Source organism: Mustela nigripes, chromosome 2 (assembly GCF_022355385.1).
Source record: "Mustela nigripes isolate SB6536 chromosome 2, MUSNIG.SB6536, whole genome shotgun sequence".
Lineage (NCBI taxonomy): Eukaryota > Metazoa > Chordata > Mammalia > Carnivora > Mustelidae > Mustela > Mustela nigripes.
Genome location: NC_081558.1, coordinates 22,567,965 through 22,593,034, shown reverse-complemented (window position 1 = coordinate 22,593,034; position 25,070 = coordinate 22,567,965). Strand labels below are relative to the sequence as shown.

Here is a 25,070-nt window from a genome sequence, read left to right as displayed (position 1 = left end):
GGCTGGAAACTCCAGTGCATCTATGTGCCCTTGAGAACCATTCCATGGGGAGCAGAGAACGTGGACCAGTTCTGATCCCGCTCAAACAGACTGCACTCTCCGCAGCACAAACACGCACATGCCTAGGTCGTACGTCTGCGCTCACACTCCACCTCCCATGAGCAAGCCATCTGTCAGCCACGCGGCACCCTGGTGTGGGGAAAAGCACCTCATCCCACCCAGCCCCCGTGTAGGGGCTTCCTGGCACATCTGTGTCCTTGTCCTGGGGATACTGTGGGTTCCACTGCCATTCGACCCCGTGTCCCTAACTACTATGTCATCATAGAATGTTTCTTCACACAGAAAGGAAGCACCTCCTTGTGCTTATTAAACGTACAGTGACAAATCACATTTAAAGCCACTTCTAGGACAGAGGAGGCCAAAAATGTAATTAGAATTACCCTTCGAGGAGACCAGAATTTCCTATTTTTAATGTTTGCTTTGGAATCCAATATACTTTTAGAATTTATCTGTCAAAGTTATGAACAACTTTATCTTCTAGGCTGTGTGTGTACTCAACATAAATTATAGTCATAGCCTCAACTCTCAACAGAACCGGGTAAAGATGCACCGATATCATCATCTAACAGGAAATGTTTGATTTCACCAAGGAAATGAAACTCTTTCTACAAAAAACAAAATGAAAAATGTTGAGGAGAAAAACATTATGGTAACACGATATAACAGTATCTTTTACCTCATGACTTAAAAAGGCAGTTTTATCACCATTTGAAACTGTAACTTTAAAGACTCAGGGAAGCCCATCCATGAAATATGGTAATTACTTAGTCATGTGTTGGTTTTCAGGCTTTAAAACATCAAAACATTATGTCCAGACGCTGCAGCAGCAACTGAAGCCATCTGATGGGGAAGTCTTGGGGATTCAGGGAAGGGAGAACTCTGCTCATGTGGTCACCAAGCATGCCTTCCCCAGAAGATAGAAAGGTCTCATAGCACAGAGCTAACTTGGTTCCTGAGAATTATGACCTAGTCATCCATGAAAGAGTATGCATCCCCCTTGAGAAAAGTCATCAAGTCCTACCAACCCCACCACATAGAATCCGAGAACATCAGGCAGTTCCCTGAAGGAGGAGGGGACCATGACGCTGGAAATCCAGCCAGTCTAGAACTCCAGGCCCAGGGCCACTTTAGGGAAGCATCTTCAGAAGGTCATTCATCACACCGTCTCCTTGAACCCAGCTTGGCCACGCTGCCCTCAAGAGCCTATGGACCACACGCCTGTTCAGATTTACAAACACATCTTTACAGCTTGCTTTTGTCTTTCTAAGGCTACCTGTGAACAGTGGTCGGGAGGAAGGCCGTCCCTTTTACAAACTGGAGGGGACGGAAGGGAAAGTTTTACTCACAAATTCCACAACCTGAGGCAGCAATGGGCTGCTGGACTGAGCCCATGGTTCACTGAGCCACTTTTAGGAGAGATGATCAGAGAAATAAAGATCGGAAATCATCCTCGGCTAGCTTGAGCATCCTGGCTTCTTCCCCTGGCTCTGCAGCTGTCTGGGCAGAGCAGAGGTGCCCTCGTGAAGGACTTTGACTAACCCACCATCTGCATATGCACCCACATGCCCTCACTCATGGCCATTCACGTTCAGGTCCTCTCTCACAGCAAGCTCACAGACAAGCCCTCCCTTCACTGCACCATCTCTTGGAACACAAAACAATGCTGGGCATATTTCTCCAGAAAAAGGTGAAGGACTATTCCATGCTGAATCCTGCTAATACCCTATATAATCCAATGTAAAGCTCGTGACGTTAACAGACATAAAAGTCATTTTAGAGTGAACAAATGAAGATGGAAAAAACTCTTATCTTATTCGTGATGGACTTCAGACACTTGGGTAGCAGAGAGGATGGGCTTTGATTAGTTTGGACAGGTGTTCCTGTAGCTTGCCAACCTCTGTAGTTCCCTTTTGCCCGTTCTTAACATCTCATTCCCTTTTCACCCTGCTTTCTCTATTGCCAACACTTGCTCACGAACTTCCCTTCCTCGCCCCTCTTCCTGCAAGCTTCACAGGGACCCCCTTCCTCCATACACCTGCTTCCCGTGCCAGAGATCTGGGCTTACCTAGGGTTCTACATCTCAAATGCAAATGGGCCCTGGCTGGAACCAGAAGTTCCTGTAAGCCACGTCCACCCTCCAGGAGCCTGGGGCAGGCTGCGGCTGGCGCAGGGAAAAGGACCAGAGGCTGGCCTGGGCACAGAGCAGCGTTTGCACAGCAAGCCTCACGGCCACCAGGAAACACACACACACAGAGACACACTGCGACACATGCAGCACGCACACACCCATCCGCACGCACACGCACACCAGGAGGTGATGGATGTCACTGAAATGGACCGAAAACCAACAAGCAGTGGGGTAAGAAACAAACAGAAACAAAACAAAGCACTTGCGTTCAGATGGAAAGCCGTTTCCTGGGCAGCTACGGCCCAAGCCCAGGGCTGGGGGGAGGTGGGGGCCTGCCTAAGGACACTGTCTTTGGAGAAGCCGGGAGGAGACAGGGTACAAGACACCACTGGCCCCCTGGGGCCTGCCAGGGTTGGGCCTCCACCCCTGTCCTGGGGGCCCTGCCACCCGGGGGCCACAGCCAGTGTGGGTGCAACAGATAAAGCAAGGGGTGGGCACTTACCTCATAGCCCAGAAATGGCTAGTCCACATTTTGGGGGGTGTGCGGTACCTCAGTTTAAACAAAATCCTTGTGGCACTGCTCAACCATGAATAGCCAGCTCTCTAGTATTTCAAATAAGCTTGTAAAATGGTTAGTGAAAAGAGAATAAAACAAAAGGACAATTCACCTGTAGGGCAATGGTGGTGTTCTTCGCAGGGTACTTTCCCACCAGGCCTTGTTCTTTCCGTTTCTTGAATTTCCTAAAGTAGTCCTGTATCAGGAAAGTGGCATAGAACTTCCCCACGGTTACCTCATCATCTAAACGGAGAGACCAGACACAGCTCTCCCGAATCAGCACATTTGCACCAGGAGCCTCAACTCTTTCTGGGGGCTGGGGTGGGGGGCAGGGCGGGACAGCGCCCAGGGCACTGAGCTCTGGGTGAGGACACAGGAGACTAAATCTAGCAAAAAGCAAGGTTTTGCAAAGCAGTTAAGGCTCAAAATTAGAGTCAGTCCCATGAACTGATACTCAAAATTGCAGAAAACGATATGTTTGTTATGAGTTTATTAGAGCAGGGTATTAGTAACACTATGGAGTGCTGTCTTGGTTATTTACTTAAAATAAAAATTACAAAACAAAAAAAGACTTCCTGGGTCCTATTTTCACCCCTGCACATAGGGATTTGCATGTGTAATTACCATGAACACCAAAGAGCAATTAACCATCCAAATCCCGATGCTTCGAGATAAAGACAGAGACCTCAGAAAGTGACAGACAAGCTCAGAAGAGGAGGAAGGTTCAGGAAAGTGGCTGCAAACCCAGATTTTCACGTGCCCCTGTGATTCTGTTCCAATAGCCTCCATATGCCATTTCTCTGTTTGTAACCCAGAATTGCTTATTTTTGGCAGTGCAAGCAACAGCTCCAACTAACCTCGAAGTTGAGCTTATTTCTGCTTTGTTCGGAACAACTCCAGCATGGACTGCTGGGGAACTGGAACTCCGCTGAGTGTTTTAAAAGTGATGCATGAGGCAGAATAGAGGCTCTGGCTGTCTCATGGTAAACCACAATGCGTTTGCCCAATGGCCTCCACCAGCCCTGTCCTCCCTGGGGTGCATGCCCCCAGATCTGCAATGGTCCCTGGGCAAAAAGCTTAGGGCCCCAGAAGTTGTAGAGGACGGGAGGAGGAAGGGCTGCGGGCCCTCAGCAGCTGAGCTTGTACGCAGGCTGCCCTTGCAAGAGTCGCAGGCAGAGCTGGGGCCAGGGGCTTGTGTTCTCCTCTGTAAACAGGGCTACACCTCTTAGAGGAGGCGTGAGCATGACCCAAGAGGAGGCCTGGAAGCACCCAGCCCCATGCTAGGGTAGTCCAAAGTGCTTGGGCTGGATGAGAGTGAGCTGGCAGCCTGCTGACAGTGGCATCCACTGAAATGGATGTGGAACATGATGGGTTGGGGGCCACTGGGACCCTATGCATTCCCTAATGCACCCTGTGTGGGGTTCATTCAGTACCCGTGTGGGAACCATCCCCTTCTGGATATCACCAGGGTGCTGTATGCAGCCTCTCCACACTTCCCTGTCAGAAGCCATTCAGTGCTACTGATTAAGAAGATGCCTTGGGGAGGTTGGCCTTAAGACGAGAGCTGCATTCCTCCCAAACCCCAGCCAAGAAGTCCTGAAGTGGTGTAGGGACCACCAAAGGGATGAAGGCTTTAGGTAGCATGTGAAACCATGTCCTGTGTCTGTCTCAGACTGGTGCAAATGGCCTAATGATGCACTGCCCATGGCGGGGAGGGGAGGAGGGGAGAGGCGGACAGACCATTTAGGTCTTGACACTTCACACCAACTTTGCTCCCAAGTTGCTCTCACTTTTGCTGAGGGTACATCTGGTATGCCTTCCAGCTGCCTCTACTCTTGGGCATCCATATTCGCAGAGGAGCTCCATGTGGGTGTCATGGCCTCTTTGAAACAGCTCTGCGATGGTGAAGCGGCCTACCCACCGCCCCCAACCCCCAACAGGTGGAGCGGGGCTGAATGACCAGCCCTGGTTGGTTGAGTTGGGATGTGAGCCCAGGGCAGTAGGCCTCCCGAGCGTAGGCTTTCCTCTTCCTCCACACCACCCACTCAGATACAGCCCAGCTCTGGCCACACAGACCACGTACTTCTTTGGGGCTGCCTCCCCCAGAGTACAAGCCTCTCTACTGAGCTGCATGCAGGGAGGTGGGCTCACAGCTGACAATCTTGGGGATCCAGGGGGCCTCTGCCTTCTGTGCCACAGCTATCCCCTGCAGTCCTGGGTATCAAGTCTTCTCTGGGGGGTCCCAGAAAAAAACACTAGGTTTACAGAATGCCCACCTCATTCCACACTGGAATGCTTCCCATGAATGCACACCTAACCGTTTTTTCCCTTCAAACCCAGCCGGTGCTGGCCTACAGGGGTCCAGGAAGCTCCCGTGGGAGGGTATTGGCTCTCTCTGGCCCAGAACTGGGGGCAGTAGGGTGCTCAGGCAGGGGATGACTATGGTTCTGACCAACTGGCCGCTCTGGAGTGGAGGCAGGCCACCACTTGGTCTTCTCCACTAAAATGCTAAGCTGATTGTGGCTGGGCAGAGGACAAGCTCTCAGAAACAGGAAAAAATCAAAGCTAGAGCTGGTTAGAAAAGGAAGGGACAGAAGGAATGGATGCGCTAAGGCCATCTGGGCTCAGGCCTGGAGAGAAATAGATGGGGTCAGCTTTTTGAGCTCTGCAAGGCAAAGGAACCAAAGATCCAAGTCAGAGTGGAGGCCCACAGGAAGGACATCCCCAGGAGAATAGGGAACTCCTACAGAAAGGGGTTAAAGCCATGACACGGCAGAAGACTGAAGAAGAGTGGAGCCCAGAACATGTGCAAGATTGGGAGATGGGGACCACTGAGCACAGGGGACGGAGAGGACAGGCAGGCTGTGCCTGCAGCCACAGGCCCCTGCCTTGCCATGGTGTAGAAGGACAGTTCCCCACTGCTCCTCTGGGGCTGAATCCTGGGGTTGCTCCTTCTCAGAACCTTGTGAATACCTGGGCAGAGAAAGGGGGGGGGTACCTCACACCACCCTGAGCTACAAAGCTTCCCAAAATGGGCCCCTGCCCCACTGTCACTAAGCCTGTGAGGGGCTCCCCGATGCCCCACATGGGCTGGTCCCGGGTACTAGGAGCAGCTGGCCTGGCGGGGTCTGCAATTCTGGCCAGGGTATAGCCTGTGGGACAGAGCCCCTCGGCCCCGGGGAGCTAGCCATCTGCTGGCTGAACAAATATTCCCATTTTCCAACTGTGCCACAATGTGGGGCAAGGCTGGGAACTGATGAGTCTATGGGAAGAGAAAAGAAGAAACAGAAAGAACTGGTGGAACGCAGGCGGAAAAACCCTGCTGCGTACACACCTCCTACAGAGTGCACTGATGGTGGCCTCAGAGTCCCTGCCTGCTCTGAGCCTCTCCAGTGTGGTGGCACTTGGGGTCTGGCCTGGAAGAGCACCAACGTGGGGACATACTCCAACAGGCATGTCATTTCCTAAGGGCCTTCTCCTTGGGTTTCACTATGCCTCCTGCTGCCATTTTGAAATAGGTAAACACCTGTCATCCTAAACCCCAATCTTTCCTTAGAAATGCAGAAAAAAGGCCGGGCCCAGGTATCAGGCTAAGAAAGCGCAGAGATGTTTTACTAGCAGTCTAACAGAGCTCAAAGTTGGATGTTTTGAGGATGCTAGCATGGTGAGCCAAACTCTGGACCTTTTTTTCCTGGTCTAACTAAAAGAAAGAAAGCTTCACAATAATGCAGCTACGCTCCCCCCCAGATGCTTGGGTGAGACTGATTTGTAAAGAAGGGGGCCAGTCAGCTGAGAGGCGCTGGGGCAGGGCAGGCCAGCCCCGGGGCCAGGGGTGGGGGGTGGTGGGGTCAGGGGCTGGGTTTACCGGGACGCGCAGCCGCTATTCTGAAGCATGCATCTGGATTTGAGAAACAGTGTAGGGGAATACGGCTGCCAAGAGATAACCCTGATTCCATGCCACCACCCTAAAACAGAATTGCTTCAGAATATTCTGAAAGACTGAGACTTGAAAGGAATGGAGGCTGCAGAAAAAGCTCAAGCACATTGTTACAACAGTCTTAAAAAGCAATTTCTCTAAGCCATGCGAGCACTGGGTGCGCAGCTGCAAGGAAAACAAAACCAAAGAATCGTTTTAAATGTGCAGTACCAGTTCTCCCGTGGGGGGCCAGCTGGGAGCTAGGGGTTTTCTGTTCTTTGGATTTGGGGGCATTCTGTGTGTGCACTTTCCCTTTATCATTTCTTTGGGGCTGTCTCCCCCGGCTTTGAGCAGTTGGCTGCACCAGCTAGGGGTGACCCCCTCCACAACAAAAGCTCACACTGCTCTGGCTTCATGCTGGGGAGCAGAGCTGGCCGCCATGCTGCTCTCTCTCTCTCTCTCTCTCTCTGTGTCTCCCAAGAGCCAGAGACTGTCACCTTCTCAGAGGGAGAGGCCTTGGCCACCATCCTGGCCTGGGGTCCCGGAGTCGGCTTCCAGCCCTGAGCCCGATAAATCCCGAAAGTTGCAGGAGCGGTGATGCTAGAAAAGTGGGGTTGGTTACAAAACACACCAAATGCTCACATGTGCCTGGGGCTAGGGGCAGCTAGAATACTAGCTTGCCTGGGGCTGTGGCACGGAGTGAACGGATCCTGCACCTTTAAAACGTGAAAATAAAATAGTCACGAAACAACCACCTCAACATCTAAGTCCGGCGTACTTAAACAAAAATGGAAAAACAGTATATATATTATATATATGTGTGTCATATATATATATACATCTGAAAAAGTTTAGTCCGTTATTTTATGACAAATAACAAAAGGAAATAAGCATGCCTGTTAGTTCTAACTCTAAACTCCAGTTAAAGGGACATTTTTGGTAATTATGATGGTAAACTCAGTCTTGAGAACATTTCAAAAATACCATTTTCTGAAAACTATTTTTTCTGAGACATTTTCAAGAACATGTTGAAGGATAAATGGAAACTAATTTTAAATATTTCATTTTGTTTGAAAAAATACAGGCTCTTTGAGACAGTAAGCTCATTTTCCCACGGAAATTCTTCTGCCAACCAGAAAACCCCTGCCCTAGCCATCTGGGTCTTGGGTCTCCTTCCCCCTGAAGCCTCTCCTTTGTCTGGAATGGTCCTCCTGTAATTACACCAAAAGGCCAAAGAGCCTTCTTTAGCTGTGGGCCCAAATGCTCTAGCAGATATGTAAAGCATTCTGCAAACCCCTCTGGGCTTGCTGGAGATCCTTGCATTAAAACCAATGTGAGGTCAAGAACCACTTAGAAAACAGATTGCACTGACCACCAGCTGGAGGGACAACTTGGTCAAGCAGTTTCATGCTGGTTTTCTTCCAGATTTTCTTGATCACAGCTCGGAGTTCTTCATTAGCTTGTTCCAGGTTCCCTGAATTCAAAAAGCAAGAGGAGAAAAGGAGCCTTGCTTCTCTCAGCCAGCTCTCCTGTCTGTTCCCACGAGGGCTGCTTCCTTCCCAGCCTGGCCTGGAGCAGAGCCTTCAGATGAGATGGGGCTCCCCTCCCCCAGGGCTCTCCAGCTGAGGAGTCACAGGCAAGTAGTGGGTGAGCCTTCTACCAGACAGTCACTCCACGGTGGGAAGCGTGTTTTATTCTGGAATTCAAGGCCTATGCAGCATGATCTCGTCCTACCCTCCTAGCCAAGGCCTATCCCTCCCCACTGCCCCCAGCTAGGATGCCTTCTATTCCTCCACTGCCTGTTCCAAACCCTCTGCCTCCAATTCACCCACATGAGACTCTCTCAATACCTACTGCAGGTACTCGTCAGCACCCCCAAAATCTGGTCTTTTATTACATGGGCTGAAGCCTATCTCCTCAGCTAACCTGTCAGTCCCTAAAACCACCCTGCCTTCTACCTCACCCGGTGACAGGCTGGCCAGGGCCAGGGATGGGTGAGCACACTGCCAGGGGGACTGGGAGCTCGGAGAGACTGGCTTCGTGCAGAGGTTCACCTAGTGCTCTGAGGCTGCTAGCAGACAGCCCTCTGCAGACCGCAGCTGTGCCTTGCTGGCCCCTCTTCCCTCTCCTCCGCGGAGTGCGTCAAGAGTTGGCTCCTTCACAGCCAGCCTCCACTTTCCCGTCTCCTGTCATTCCCCAACCTGCTGCAATCTGCTTTCTGTCTCACTCTCACATCATTACTGAGCCAACCCCAGCAGCCACCCTCCAGGACTGAGTGTGGCCATGAAGACCAAGGCGGTTTGAGCTCAGTGGGGGAGACGCTGCTGCTAATGGTCCCCGATGCCAGCTCTCTGCTTCCCCCTGGCAGAGGGGCTCCTGCAGACATCCTCTCCTCTTGGCCTCGGGACTCCTCCTGACAGATGCATGTTTATTCCTTTTCAACAGAGAAAGAAGCTAGAGCTCACCACTGGGAAATCCCTCTCTGCAGGTCACACAGCAGAAAGGGACAGCTGGAGTGAGCACGTTTGTGGTGGTCCTGTCTCTGCCCTAGCCCTGCTCCGTCCATCGCATTTCTCCTGCTCTGTCGTGAGCAGTGGCAGGAGTCACTGCAAGTCTTTCTGGGACAAAGTGGAGCATAAAGGCAGGGAGGGACAGCCAGCTGGCCTAGTACTCGCTGCCCCCTTTCTCAGGGCCTCCCCTCCGACAAGAAAAGGCCCAGATGGGAGAATGCAAGGAGAGATATGGCACCCCTCCCCTCTTGTCCCAGGAATGCTCACCTTCTGTCTTGATTTTAAGAGCTGTTCGAACCAGAGCAAACAGGGTTGCATTAAACATGACCGTCCCATCACTGTTGAGAGGCATGTTCATGGCCACTAGTCTCTGTAAACAGAAGACGTTTCTCAATAGAAGGTGAATGATGGATGACAGCCATGTCCCTTTTTGGTGTTGATTCTCTGTTTATCCCTTGACTCTTTCTAGTCAACAGGTCAATTCTACAACTCCTTGGGGAAGACCTACCATCTGGGGGGGACTCGGAGCTGACACCGATCAAGGCTTTAGTCGTGAAACACACATGCTGGCATGTGGATCGTACGCTCTGCTTGTTTTTAACCTCAACTGTGTAAGACCTGACTGTCCGGGTGCTCTTCTGTCCCTCCCCAGGTCTTGGGGTCAGGCCTCCCTTCTGGGCACATCCTTAAAGCTGCGGTGAGGGTGAGACAATACAACAGATACAAGCCAGGCACAGGTCCTGGGACTTGGGTATCACTATTCCTAACACAGGGAGTGTCCTTTGGGGAACCCTGCTCTGGTGGGTCCATCGTGCAGTGTTTCCTACAACTCTACATGGTTGCTCTGTCTGGTCTTTCAGAGCAGGACCCCTACTTCCTGTTTATCTTCTCCCTTCTGGTCCCATGAACACCAGCACTGGGAGCTGAGGAGGGGGCTTGCGGGAGTGACACCCTCTCTGGGCCCTGGTTACCTCTGCTGCAGATGCAGATGGCACACCCAGCTGGGGTTAAGGGGAATCATGGATGCAAAGATTCAGGGGATGCCTGGCACACAATCCGAGCTAAGTAAGTGGTATTTGTAATTGTTAATGGTTCCAAATTTCTTATTTTGGGCTGGCAAAGTGTCCTAAGAGATTTTTTAACACTTTTTCTCTTCCCTATTAAGGGACTAGAGTCTCGCATTTGCATGACTCATTCCACCTAAATTTCTAGTCCTACTGTCAACCATGTGTCTCCAAACCCAGCACAGGCCGCCACGGGAGACCGCATGTCCATTCGCTTTCCCTGGTAAGTTCCTGAACCAGCAAAATGGGACTGTATTGTGCCTCAAGGATACCTAGATCCTTTATATAAAAGAGTCTGGAAAAGTAAACACAAAACGACAGCCATGAGCTGGAACCCATCTCACTTTTGGAAAGCAGAAAAGAGGTTGGTACTGAAAAATTTATGAAAAAAAGTTAACTTCTGTGGCTTATTCTCTGTACCTTCATCCAGAGTCTAGGCTACAGAGAAGCAACGATGTGGGCAAAGACCCAAGGACCCGCCAATGTGGTTTTCTGGACTTTCGGGGCAGAGAACAATGAGCTTGCCTCCAAAGTTTTCTTTGAAAGCCTGCAGTACATTGTAGACTCCGCTCTGTTATCCTGGGCTCCGCCCAGAGCTGGCCTAGCAACACTGGGTAAAATGGCTGAACCCAGAATCGTCTCAGACCCATGGGGAGAGGTGACCAGCTGTTGTGTGGCTGGCTGGATTTCTAGGGGCAGTTGCAGTAAGCAAATCTTGCATGTCTGCTTCAGGAAGGGGAATTCTCTTCTGTTGCTACTATGTTCCCTGGGAGCTCTATGGAAGAAGAACAAATCTCAGCTAGGTCTTAGAGAGAGCATGGTCTGGGGTGAAAACTACAGAAGTGGGGTGGGGTGGGGTGGGGTGGGATAGGAGATGTGGACCCAACTCTGAGAGGCCACCACTGATGTATGGCTTATGGGGACAGGCACCATGGTGGCAGAGTACGCCACCATGTCCACGGTCACTTGAGCTAGGAAATATCCAGGGCACCATGTCTTCTCCATCCTACTTCCTAAGCACACCTTTCAGCTCTGTGCTCCTCTGTCCCCACCTCCACTGACCTCACTCTGGGTGAATCCAGTAGCTCTCTGGGTGGTCTCCTGTTTACTCTCCCATTGCCAAGGGGCAACTTAATACCATGAGACTCTATTGATGCTTCTTCTGTGGGACTCAGCCTGGCACAGAGGGCTCCTTGGAGCTGTGCTCGGCTTGCGCCCGTAGTCCCCCGCCACTTTCCATTACATTCCAGCCACACCAGTGACTCTCCATGTGCCAACATGATGGCCATTCTCTGACCTCCACATCTGAGCTGTGTCCCCTTTCTGCAATGCCCTCCCACTTCTGTCCTTCTGGATCTGATGCAAATGTCACCTTTCCATCTGCCCACCCAGTGACACAATCCCCTCCTATTGTTACTGTTGGCTGACAGGGTGTCCTCTAAGAGTTACAAATCTGATAGCTCCTCAGGACAGGAACCACACAGGATTCATCTCTGCATCCCCAATGCCCGATGGAAGGCTCGGCAGAATGCCACTTAGTGTGTGTTGAATGACGCAGGGAGTCCATGCAGAGAGGCCATCAGACACACAATAGAGGACACTTACCTTACAGGCTACTCTGTGTGGGCACAGTTTCCCAAAGCCCAGGGGAGGCTGGATGCGGCGGAGCAGTGTGACCACATCGAGGTGCTTGATCCTTCCTCTGAAGACAGAGTACAGTGTGAGGTCCAGGGAAAAGCTGTCCGGCCTGAACCTTCAGTCCTGCCCACCTTGCACAAAAATCACAGCCAACACTTTAGAAACAGCTCACGCAAGTCACATGGAAGCCTTTTCAACTTACTTTGCCTCAGGGTCATATTCTGACCATATTCTTTTGAATTCATCTAAATGGTGAGGCCCCAGAATAGACCAGTCCCGGGTCAGATAATCAAAGTTGTCCATGATGACAGCCACAAACAGGTTGATGATCTGAAAAAGGCAAATCAGAGCACAGGTGCTTCACCTGTAGTGGAGCAGATGGGGTTAGACCCCAGTAAGAGCCTCCTAATTACAAGGGTCATGACACATTTGAAACCCATTTCTCTGAGAGAGGCCAAAAAACTTTCTTTCTGGAGAACGCTGGTTCTCCAGATGGTTTTGGTTTTGGTAAATTCCTAGGGGAAGGCAAGGGCCATGTCATTTGGCCCTTTCGAGGCACACTGCAGTTTTATAATTCCATGGCCACCAACTGCCTCACGCTGCTGAGTCACTGCTATGTGCAGTGACTGTGGAACTTCTGTAAAGACACTGGCATCCCTGAGAAGCTGGGGTGGTGACTGTCCCAAGCCTGTTAGTGAGCATCAAACCCCTGTTCACAATGAAGGTGCTAGTAACACACACCTGCTGGGGAAAAACCTTCCACCACCAAATGAAGTCTAGAGTGCACAGCAACGTATGATACCCCACAATAGTTCAACAGGGCAACACCCATGGTCTGAATCCCAAATGCTACACAAGCATCTGTCGGTTGAGAAAGAGAGCTGTCGTGATCACCTACCAGAAACGCACAGAGCATATAAAAACTGATGAAATAAACAATGGCAAAGTTGCTCCCACACGTGTACTCCTCTCCAGGGTTGTAGTCCGACTCAGGGTCGCAGAGCTTCCCGGGGAGGCAGGCCAGCATGATCTCCTGCCAGGCTTCACCTGTGGCACACCTTGTTTAGGTTAAGAAGACGAAGGGCTTTAGTAGACTAAGGAGTGATTTGAAGCTTAGACTTCATGACTTTTTTTAAAAAAACAAAATTTGTAATTAGAGCAAAACCTAAGTGATTTGGGGGAAAAGCCAGTATGAATCAGTGAAAATTCCTAAATTGAAATTCCTACTTATTTTCAAATGCAACTTCTTTGAGTGGAGGCCCTGTTACAGCTCCCTTTGATGTAAAAAAATCATTTGATACAAGCACATCAATTCTTTCCATATATATGGATGTTTTTGTGTCTTCTTTCAATGTTCATGTCACAATCTTTTTTTTCTTTTTTAATTTTTTTTTTTTTTTTTAAATATAACAGACAGAGATCACAAGTAGGCGGAGAGGCAGGCAGAGAGAGAGAGGGGGAAGCAGGCTCCCTGCTCAGCAGAGAGCCTGATGTGGGGCTCGATCCCAGAACCCTGGTACCATGACCTGAGCCGGAGGCAGAGGCTTAACCCACTGAGCCACCCAGGCACCCCTTCATGTCACAATCTTGAATAATTTTTTCAAGACCTAACACCCGACAACTTGATTAGATCCCCATTCAATCTGTTTGAAAGCAAAGAACTGAAAACTACCAAATTGTAAATGACTCATTATTTAATCACGAAACTCATTAGAAATTACCTGTGTAATTTCTAGAAAGTCTTCTCACTTCAAGGCATTTTGTTTACAAAGCAAGTTAACTGGGGTTAGAAACAATCCTATAAAATCTGAAACTGTGCATCTTATTCCCCGTTGGCTGTGCAAAGGCCTTTCTGTTCCTGCTAAATTTCCATGTTCTTGGGTTGTGTTCAAGTGCATGCTCCCATGCATAAGTGTGTATCCGACCATTTTCCTGGTGACCTTAGTAGACCTACTAGCTTCCAAAGGGATAACCCTTAAGACAGCCAGTCTGAATGACTATAGTAGTTTCCACAATTCAGTGAAATTCCTCTGACTGAAAGGCTACGGTCTCTGTTTAAGAATACAAACAAACACAGTAAGCCACCACCATCGACCAGGAGGGGCTGCAGTGCTATAACAGAGCACATGTCCTGAGTCACTCTGGAGCCCAGAGCCAGAGAGAGATGTGCCCTTGTGGGACTCAGTCACCTGAAGAGCAGCAGCACCGCCTGGGGAAACGTCTGGAAATTGTTGTTCCTGTTGATCTGGTTGTTATCTCTCATAGCAACCTTCCCAAACATCTAGGTGGAGAAATTATTAAGGAAATAAAGATTTTGTAAAAAACAAAAACAAAAACAAAAAACCACAAATAATAATATCTCCTCCCTTCCAAAACAATCTCCACGACACATTCACAGGTGAATTTAGAACTAACACAAGCTTGATCCACAGCCAGGAGGGCTTTCTCGGAGTGCTTGGCACACATGGGGCGGGACCCAGGCTAACCGCCAGGAGCACGGTGCCCAAGTCAGGCGCATCCTCACCTCGGGGAGTTCCTACCAGGCAACCGGAGAGCCCGCCCCTCCTGCTGAGAGCTGGCATGATCCAGCTGGACAGGGAAGCACAGAACAGATCTGCAGCCAGGGGCTGGGGTCAGGAGAGGCCTCTGGAGGAGTGACATTTAGGCCCAGAACTGAAGGCACAGTGGAAGGTAGTCAGGTGAGCAGGAGGGTGAGGTGTTTGGGCGGAGGAAGCACTGCCTGCAAAGGTGCAGATGGGACATGGCCCAGGAGCCCCAGGAAATGAAAAGAATGGGAGTGTGCAAAGACAAAAGATCAGGCTGCAGACAAGAGTAGGGGCCAGTGAGCCACAGAAAGGAGAGAGGCCTTTCCTGGAAGTGTGTGTGTGTGGGGGAATTAGCAGTGGGACTTGTAGAAGAGCAGGCCATTTTAGAAGAATCTGGCAAAGCTTCCTGAGCAAACTGGTGGTGGTGTGTGGGGGGCAGCTTGCAGGTCTCCGTGACAGCTCTTGTTTTGTAGAAGAACATCAGGTCTTAAAAGGCCATTTGGGGCACACGGCATCCCATGCTGAATTACAGGGGCTAAAGTTCCTAGCTCCCAAATAGATCCCTAGTGAACTGCAAATGTTATTACGCCTCCAGAGAAGTTTGCGCTGCCACCCCTTTGGCTCTGGCATCACCCCACCTCTTTGACACTCGCATCTCCCCTTATCTGAAAGACAGCATCCCAAACAGCAGGGCAGGTAGCATTCCCATGAGGGCTCTGCAGTGAATGAAGCCCAAATCCCTTTCCACACACTGGAGAAGCAGGGAAGAATCCTGTAGCCCCTTAGCCATTGTCACAGAAGTGCCAGCTTCATGCTTCTTTTTTGAAAGGGGGCTACCCATCCCAAATAATGACCCCAGTGCAGCCCCTTCCACAGCATCTGGGAGCTGGTGGTTTCAAGAAGGAATCTCAGGTGGTGGTGATAAAACATAACTTTCCAGGCTATCAACAGACTTCTGTATCATTAAATATATTCTTAGTAACATCAGTACAGAAACTAGAACAATTACAGCTTCTCTCAGTATCACATTTCCTGCTGCTGAAACCAACTGTGGGTATTCTCCATCAGTTGATTCTCCCAAGGCCCAGATTGGGGGTGAGGAGTACCACTAAACCCAGCCATCTGTGGCATGTCCCAACCTCTCCTGGCTCTTCTAAGCCTGGCTGTCCCGGGCACAGATGCTTGCCTAGAAAATCAGGACCCTGGCTTTCCGTTCTCCCTGACCAAGGCACATCTTGCCACAGATCTGGGGCTACCCAGCAAAGGGGGCACAGGGGGAAAGTGACTAGTGCTCACCTGCATGCCAATCACCGCGTAGATGAAGAACAGCATGGCTATGAGGAGGGCGACATAGGGCAGTGCCTGGAAGAAGGAAGCAGTTGGCTCAGTGCCCACCTCTCCCCCCTCTCCCACACTGACTGCTCGGGTGTAGAATGAAGACTCAACACAGGGCCATGGGCTTCTCTTTTTTGGGTTATGTTGAAAGGACATCGACGGTGAGGGAGGCCTTTTTTTATATAATTTTTTTATTTTTTATTAACATATAATGTATTATTAGCCCCAGGGGTACAGTTCTCTGAATCGCCAGGTTTACACACTTCACAGCACTCACCATAGCACATACCTGCCCCACTGTCCATAACCCCATCACCCTCTCCCTACCCACCTTTCCCCGGCAACCCTGTTTGTTTTGTGAGATTAAGAGTCTCTTATGGTTTGTCTCCCTCCTGATGCCATCTTGTTTCATTTGAAGGAGGACTTTTTAAACCCCAGGCCAGCATAATAACTTTAGTCCTGAGTATACCAGGCACGCACACACCACCTAGTGTTACGAAGCTATGGCAGAATATGTTTTCCACCATCATTAACAGTGTATGCTGACCCTAAACAAAAAGTGTCAAGGCAGACATATTGTCCTCCTAACAATGTTTATATGCATCACTGGATTCCTGTTAAATTATCATAATTGACCAAACCATTCCAGAACACTGGATATTCAGATCTCTTCTACTTTCTTTTGTGGGCATGTTTGGGGTGGGGGCAAGGGCTATTGTAGGTCACACTGCAAAGGAATATCTTTATGCAAAAGCACCCATGTCTGCATAAGGCGAGGTCCTAGGAGTGAAATTACTGGGGCCAAGGGGAAGAACCACTTTCTGGCTGCTGCTGCAGCGTTTTTAAAAATGCACACTTTCTGAAAGAACAGGAATTGGGGGTTGGGTCAGGGAAAAGTAAGGGAGCTGGCGGGGCGGTTGCCAAACCTGGGCTCTCCTTAAGAACATTAAATACAGCTGTATGTGTGGGATCAGACCCCTGGTCCCCTCATCCCTGTGCCTCAACTACTTTTCTACAACATGTCCTGTGACAGAAAATGTCTATTCACATGGTACACCTCCAGGTAGTGGCCAGACTATTGAACTTAATGCCAAACACACATGGTTAAAGCATCTACTTTCCCTTATCCACAAAAGGTCATCAGAAAGCCAATGGCTAAAAACCTCCCCACTGTGTGCCAGCTCTGGATCTGGGACTGCTTGCCCAGCCCAGTGTAGCAGCACCATCCTGATGGCTGACCGGTGATCAGGACCCCACAGGGTTAGTTCCAGGCTTTCCTCACCATACCTATACGCATTTTTCTTCCTAGATTACTGAATCCTTAAGAATTCTGTTGGCACCGTTGCTCAGTTTTTGTGAACTACCACTTTGTGCAATGAATTTATCCACAGTGGCCAAACTTTTAAAAAGAAAAAGCTTAATAATTTCCTTAAAAAGAAGTATAACATTATTACATGAATCTATTTTTATAGCAGTTCGCTCAAAAACGTTGGTACATTATATTAATAACAAATGTCTGGGATTTGACCCCTTTCCGAGACCAAGGCTCAAGTGAGGCCCTGCTCACTCTCCCCCAGAGCTGCATCCCCAGTTCTTCCTACAACCTCAGGTTCCCCGCCAAGATCTGTGATTTCCCCTCTTTGAGTTTCTGGATCTACCCTCTTCCCCAGATGCCATCTCTTTCTAATTTACCCAAGGAGAAAAATCTTACCCAACCAGAAAAATGCTCCCCGGGATGTTAACGCCAGTTATCTCAGTGGTGGTGGGCTTAGCTTAAACTTCTTCTTTATGTTTCTTTGGATAGCTTCACGTCAATGTGTTTATTTCAAATTGAAAAGTCACAAAGATTCATGATTCACTTTCTAATGTTTATACATAGTTACAATTCTCTTACACACACGAATATTTTAAACAAGAATCTGTACTCTGTCTCCAGTTAATTCAGTCTGGAAGACCAGAATATCTGGGGTGGGGTACTAAAAGGTATAGGAGAAGCTGGGTCAGTCCTGGTTCAGAAACAGACCAGAACCAGGCTGCACCAGCCTGGTGAGTCACAAATAACAAGTAAGGCCTGGCTTATGCCCAAATATCCTCAGTGCTAGGATCTTTCCAGGTCCTGGGTAATGCAGAGATTGGGGATGGTGTACTGGCTCAGGTGGAGTGGTCTCTGATTCAGATCCAGCCCAGCCAACAGATAGGACTGTAGCAGCCTTAGGAGGACGAGATGTCCTGGCAAGAAGCTGTTCAGTTTATGGGAGGTCTACTGGGACCTGCCTTTTCTGAGATGTCATCCTTTACCACTGGGCATTCCAGAGAGGACTGAGGGGCTTGGAGACTCCCCATCTCTATTCATCTTAAAAACATTACACCTTTCCTCAGCTGTGGGTCCTTATTGCCTTCTGTTTCCTTTAAGCAAGTAATCCTGTCTGATTCACTGAGTATGGCTTGGCCACGTGTTCCACATCCTCTATTGACCTAGAGGGTCACAGTGGCCATGCAGAAGGGAGTTGGGATCCTCCACAACAGAGGACACTCACTGGCTCACATGTGATCTTTAAGAGCAACAGAAAAGCCCCTGGCCTCGCTCTTACCTGAAAGGACTTTATAAAAGTCCACAGCAACGTCCGGATGCCTTCCCCCCTGCTGAGAAGCTTCACCAACCGCATCACTCGGAAAAGACGGAAAAAGGTGATGGAGATTCTATTGCTCTCTTCAGAGTTCTGAAGGGTTATCATGGAGAGGTCAAACCCAATGCAAAGTAGAACATGCAACACTTTCAGAAAAACAGCAACAGATGCAAACAAAGGTGACAGAGGTAAGAACGGAAAATGTATTTCTAGGGCCTTTTCACCTTGGAAAGCATGACGTGAAAGGAAGAGTTACATGCTAACAACATAGGGCTTGGGAAATTGCATCCACACAGCACATGCATGTCCACATGGTCGAGTGTGTTAAGAGAACGCTGGGCTGGCCGAGAGTACTGGACACTGATGATGAATGCAAACCACCGCAGACACCATTTTGGAAGGACAACCATGGAGAATACAGAAACACTAGTGGGAAACTCAGCATGGTCAAGGAAAAGGCCCAGCCCCGGGGGACTCGTCACTGATCTTACCCCGGGTGTGGCAGTTGGGACAGGGACATTTTCACTTTCAGTTGGCTTTAAGAAATCAAAGATTGACAATGTATTAATGAATGGAAAGGAAGCAGTGGTTCAGAAGGATGGGCCCCTCCCCACTTTAAAAACTTCTGCTTGGTGTCTTAGTTGTCGATAACATGGCTGTTCCCACCCGGAGAAAATGCCAGGGGCTCTGTCTGAACCTGGATTTGAGGGTGGGCTCAGTCAAGGGCTTTGATATAGACTCAGACACATTATTCTCTAATTCACATCCCAGAACATGATGTTCTGAGGTTGGCAGGCATCCAGTAAAAGAGAAGGCTGCAAGACCTCAGCTGTCTCCAAAGACAGACATGCAGAGAGGGACCCAGCTTCTCATGGGCAGGCTAGCTCTCTGCTGAGGCAGGACTGTGGGTCCAGGACACTAACTGCACTGGAGCGGGCCACTCAGAACCCCGATGAACAGGAGGAATCTACCAAACAGGGCAAATAGACTGACACTGGCCTACACCGCACGTGCTTCCTGAGCCACATACCTGGGCAGGGCTGCTGAGGAGGTGGGCAAACCAAGTCAGTGGGAGTGGGAGAGGGGCTGGTTTCCTCGCAGAAGCCTTCAGCGACCAGCCTACAGCCCAGAGCGATGTCAGAGGAGACAGTGCTCAGCCCTGTAAGACTCTTGGGAAGTGGCAGCTGAAGACTAGTTTGCCCTGAGTTTCTGCACTTCCACCTCACCTGGGGTCTGGCTGGGCACCTAGAGCTCAGCCACCTAGAGCTGAACCACAGTGCTCATCACCCTGTGGGCACCTGCCTCCCTTCAGGCAGGGACTTTGCTTCCCTCAGTGCCCTGGCACTTCTTAGATGCTCAGTGTTGAAGAGATTGGAGAGAGGTTATAAGCAAGCTCTAATAAAACAGTAAGGGCTGAACAAGAGACAAAGAGTGATGGCCTCTCTGTTCCCTTTAGGAGGGTCCCCCTCCACTGATGTAGCTGGTCTACCTGGTAACTGACAGAGGAATGAGCTTCCTCTGGTTAGGGGCCTGGGACTGCTGATTGGTCCCCAGGGTTTCTAGGGAGCCTACTGCACGGTGTGTCTGCACAGCTAAGGGATGTATGCACGCACATAGATGTGCACACCGATCTGAGTGGTTCTCCTCCCTGGGGATACATGGAAAATAAGGGCTCCATTCCGAATTCTCACTCTTGTTAGGAGCTGCCTCCTGAGACCAAACATAAAATTCATGGAAAATAAGCAGATGGCGGCACATCCTATCAGAAATGAAATTAGCAATGTGATGACAAACCCAGAACTAATAGGTTCTGACAGGGTTTCAGAGGGGTCCCTGATTCACCCGGGGACGCTTAGAAGGTGAACCCTCCAATGGCATGGTCCAAGCCCCGATCACCATCTTTTATTTCCTCTTCTTTTCTCTCACCTCAAGACAAAGAACATCTTAGAGGGGCAGATGATGGTTTTAACCTATGACTTTAACAAATGAAGGAATTAGTTCGCCAAACTTCTGCCTCCCAATCTCCCTAAGGCTGTGTGCATGAGGCTTCTGGATCTCACCTATGCAGCTGGAGTGGGAGGGTGTGGGAGTATGTGAGGGTGTGTGTGTGCACGCCTCTGCCTGCCTCTGCCCAAGGGGGCCAGGGTGTGCCTAAGACAGAGCACTCCACAGTGATACTGTGGAGATGTCCGTAACTTGTGTGTTAGACCTGCAAGGATAGGAGGGCTGTTGGTCAGGGAAGACACTCTCCAGCTATAATCTGGCCCAGCCCCTTCTGTTTGTCCTCCCCATTCCCTTGCAAGTCTGACGGACCCCTCCCCCTCCCACATGATGTGGGAAAGTTGGTGGCCAAACTGACATTTGAAGTGCGCGTCTCTTTTCCAACTGATACCTTTGAAGTATGACACATTTTGGACTATGAACTTGTAACCCTGGATATTCTTAAGAAAAAAAATGAAGAGGAGAACGAGACAGCATTTGTGGAGGGACATGTCAGCACAACATGCAGAAAGGAAGGACAGCACAAACAGCACACCAAGCCACATGCACCCCCAGTGCAGCCTGTGACAATTCCTTCTTTCCTTGGTGCCATGCTGGGCAGGGAGCACCGCTGCAGGCTGGATATTGCTGGCAGCACTGGGGCTGGGGGGATGTGCAAGTTGCCAAAATATCTTACAAGTTGGAAGGACCCTGAAGATGGCTTTGCCCAAACAACAGATGCCAGCCAGATGCAAAGGGTAAGCCAGCTCTTACCCTGGGCTGCACATTCCAACTGCCCATGGCTGGCTCTTTTGCAGAATCTGTTGCCCAGTTCCCACGCCAAGGATTCTTATCTCCTTGGACTGGGGTGTGCCAGAACGTTGGCAGTTTTAAAAGCTCCCAGGTGATTCTAAGGTGCTGCTCGAATGGGAACTACAGTCCTAAGCCAGGGTAAAGCTGACATCTTCAGATGGTCACTTACGTCAACAAATTCCTTTTAGTCTGGATGAATCATACAGAGGGGAGCCCCTAGAAAAGCCCACTCAAGCTGTTACAGCTGAACAGTGGGTTCTTTTGGAGCTGATGAGGGCTCAGTACCCAGATGATGCAAACGGGTTAACTGCATCTTCATCTTGCCCACAGAGGATGGAGGAGGCTTGGAAACACAGCAGGCTTTGGAGGCTGTGGTTGGAACATGGGTGAGTGGATACCCTATGTGATTCTGGGATGAATGACAGAATGCCCTCAGAGGCTGAGAGTGGGAAAGGGTTCACTCCCTGGGTTGTTTTCCAAAGAGAGCCAGCAGGGCTGCATTGTCAGTCCTCAGTAGAGGGGATTCCAGCGCCATCTCTGGGCTTGGGCTGGAGGCTCTCAGCAGCTCCTTCCGACCCTGAGGGCCACTACCTTCAGCTGGGAACCCCACAGGGGGAAGGACCTCAGCCCCAGGAGGCCAAACTGTATGCCTGGGTCCAGAAGTCTCCTTAGATCTCGGGGGTGCACCTGATGTCCCCTCCAGCCCCTTCTCACAGGGTTTTCAGGAAGGCTCTTGAGATGCAGATTTTGGGTTAGCTCCCAGCAAATATAGGAGCCAAACAATCCCTGAGCTTCCCAAGTGCAACCAAGGACACCAGTCTACAATTGCTGTATTAATCCCCCTCTCTTCCCAGAAAGGCTTAGATAATGTGGTTTTTCCAGAAAGGAAGCAAACCAGTTAACTCAAGGCATCCTGGACAACCAGCTCTTTGGGGGTGGGGGTGGGGATGGGGGTCGGGGAGAGCCCCTTCCTGCTACATCTGACATAACACTTCTGGAAAGGAGGGCTTCTGTATATGGGAATGCTGAGCCTGTGTCCAGAAATCAGTGACCTGGTCCCCAGAAAAGGGCTGGCACCTGGAAAAGAGGGGTGAACAACCAGAAGCTGAGTACAGCTGTCGGTCACCAGATCAGAGACCATTACTGATCCCTGGGAGGGAGCTCCTTGATAACTTTTCACATGCTCTTCCATAAGTAAGAACAAGGTACTCATGGCTTCTGCAAAAGCATTTGGCCTCTCCAGCAATAATGAGAGTGGGAAAGGACGCAGTGCTGGTAACAGCCACTGCCCAGGTTAGGGAGAGTGGAGTGCTGGGTCATTTTACCATTCGAAGAACCAATAGGCATCCGAGGGTGAGCAAAGACGAGCCTGCCAGTCATCATCTGACATTTTAGCAGCTTGATGATGTTATGACCAGATGGGAAAAGGCAAATCCATGAGAGCCATCAAACCATTGTCAGAGCAAGGGATGCGGGAGGTACATGGGCAGGGGGCAGCAGGAGGGGGCTAAGAGGGCATCAAGCAGGACAACAGAAAGGGCCATCCAAAATGTTTTTGCAAACAGTACAAACGCAAACGAGATTTCTCATTTGCAGGCCAGATCAATTATTTTTGAAGATGATGCTGGCAAACGTGACTGGCCAAGATGGCCCTGGCCCAGACCCCAGGCGGAGACTGAGACCCAGGGGCTGGGAAACAATTTAGATGACCACGACCCATAGATAGCACACCCTGTGAAACTCAGTGAAAACCAAAGGTGGGGAAACCACAAACAGGTACACAGTCTTTAAAGTGCTTTTGCTTTAACAACGACATCACCGTATATATGTTTATATATACTTGCCGCTACAATTTTCTAAAAATAAAACCAACATGAAAATCAATTAGGCAACAGAAAAGAAAGATCAACAGAGGTTGGGGGAGAGAGCACAGCAAGTTAAATATTGCAAAAAATGATGACTTATCGTAGCTAAAAACAGCCAACACGGACAAAGGATGTTCAAGCTGAGCTGACCCAGGAGGGGGTAAGGCCAGCCCAGGGATAGGAAGTATGTTGCTCCTCTGGGGAACCTGGCATGTGTAGGAGAGGGGGCTAGAGGAATTAACAGCTTCACCATTAACAGACCATCAGACATTAGGGACATGCAGTCTCTCTTATCTTTGTGCTCATAACTGACCAACTGTACATGCCCAGGACACATGTGTTAAAAGACTAAATAAATGAGAAGGCGGCTTTGACCATTTGCTCTCTACTGTGGCCCAGCCCAGAACTGCTGAGACCTCCCAAGGGGTTCTACAGGCCTGGGGCGGACAGCTGGTTTTGCCACCAGCCGAGGGGAACTTTTGTCTCGGGCTGTATCTGACCAGGAAAAAAGTCACTGACTAGAAAATGGTATGAGAACGGTCACTCGTGTGATTTTGAAAGTCTGACTGAGTGCTAGAAATGGGCCCAATGAAAGCCTGTTTTGTGCAGACACCCCACAGTCAAATGCTAACTAGAAAGTTCAGTGTGGGTTTACTGAAGCTACCCCTGACACATGAAGAAGGATACGTCTGAGAGAGACACTGCTGAGCAAGGCGGGGGCACAAGGGATGGGCATGGTGTGCTCCTGCCCCCAGCATATGGAGGGGCAGCCAGAAAGCTGGGTACGTGCTGTCAACCTGAGGGCACTAGCGCCACACCCCGCCAGCCAACGGGGATTGGGAGATGAGGCATTGGAGAGCTGGCTTGTTGGCTCAGTGAACAAACCTCGGCCACATCCTGGTACCCAGAAACCCCGCATTTATGCAAACTGCCTGTACATCCCGTTCAGCACGGAGCACTCCAGGGAGACCTACTGAAAGTACAGTTTATTCTATCTTCATTTCCATTATAGACCACCTCTGACTTACACGGGGGTCTGTGCCAGCATTTTCATGTAAGTAGACTTTGATGAAGGTTTTAACTGCTTTACATCGGGAGATGGTTAAGCAGGCAGATGTCGGGTCATAAACTCAGGAGAGAGCCCATGACAGCCCAGTTAGGGTCCTGCTGTTCTGACATTAGCATTAGATTGTTTTATAACCAAACATAATTTACACATTATGAATGACAATTTTGTAACTGTGTTATGGACTATTTCACATAAAGTAGAATTTACCTACATCAGGGCTCACAGAGGTTGGGGGATATGGCCCCCGGGGTCAAGGAAAACACCACTTTGTCACAGCATGGACTGGGGTGCTGTGCGGCATACATCACACTCTTGTGGATAGGTCTTACAGTCCACTTCACTTGTTAGTACATGGAAAATCTATGCTTGAATAATAGCCTGGTATCTCCCTAATATTTTAAGTTTTGTAGCAAGTATTTTCACAAACACTGCATCAGTTTATCCCCCTGACATACCTATGAAGCAGGAAGGGCAGATATCATTTCCCCTAGCTGGTCCATGGGGGAACTGAGGCCTGGGTCCAACAAATCAATTTTGAACCAGGACCAGAATTCTCAGGTTTTTAGGCTTAGCTTGGCCCCAGAGCAGTGGCATAAAGAGACACTGCACCATCCTTATTTGATACAGGCTGTCTGGACACCAGGATGGGCAGTACAATCCTACAGATGTCAGCCAGGCAGAGCGAGGAGGCCCCTTCCCAGCCAGGGGTGGGGGAGGAGGGCGGGGCTGGCCACACAGAGCAGAAAGCCAACACCACACAGCAGCCCCACCCCATGCTCCATTCATCCCCGACACGGGCTCTACACAACTGGGGCACACACACAGGACACCCACTAAGACTTGCTAACAAAATGGAACAGACCAGGCGAGTAGAGCCATTTCTGCCTGCCTTAGGCCCTTCTGGTTCAGGCCTGGGTTAGATCCAAGAACTGTTGGCAGGGGGTGGTGCTCCCCTTTCCAGAG

General features: G+C 49.9%; 1 protein-coding gene across 15 annotated transcripts in view; it reads right to left on the bottom strand.

The window, feature by feature from the left end:
* The window catches only part of CACNA1D (calcium voltage-gated channel subunit alpha1 D), a 295,348-nt gene that overhangs the window by 20,266 nt on the left and 250,012 nt on the right, over positions 1 to 25,070 (bottom strand). For 9 of the 15 annotated variants that reach the window (XM_059389949.1, XM_059389962.1, XM_059389955.1 and 6 more), the window contains 10 exons: positions 18,872 to 18,916; positions 18,345 to 18,473; positions 15,715 to 15,780; positions 14,062 to 14,153; positions 12,771 to 12,930; positions 12,075 to 12,202; positions 11,840 to 11,936; positions 9,438 to 9,540; positions 8,033 to 8,134; positions 2,857 to 2,987 (listed from right to left, as the gene is read on the bottom strand). In XM_059389949.1, coding sequence (XP_059245932.1) covers positions 2,857 to 2,987; positions 8,033 to 8,134; positions 9,438 to 9,540; positions 11,840 to 11,936; positions 12,075 to 12,202; positions 12,771 to 12,930; positions 14,062 to 14,153; positions 15,715 to 15,780; positions 18,345 to 18,473; positions 18,872 to 18,916 — 1,053 coding nt within the window. The remainder of the gene's footprint in view (positions 1 to 2,856; positions 2,988 to 8,032; positions 8,135 to 9,437; positions 9,541 to 11,839; positions 11,937 to 12,074; positions 12,203 to 12,770; positions 12,931 to 14,061; positions 14,154 to 15,714; positions 15,781 to 18,344; positions 18,474 to 18,871; positions 18,917 to 25,070) is intronic. The other 6 variants (XM_059389957.1, XM_059389963.1, XM_059389952.1 and 3 more) reach the window with 1 other exon arrangement.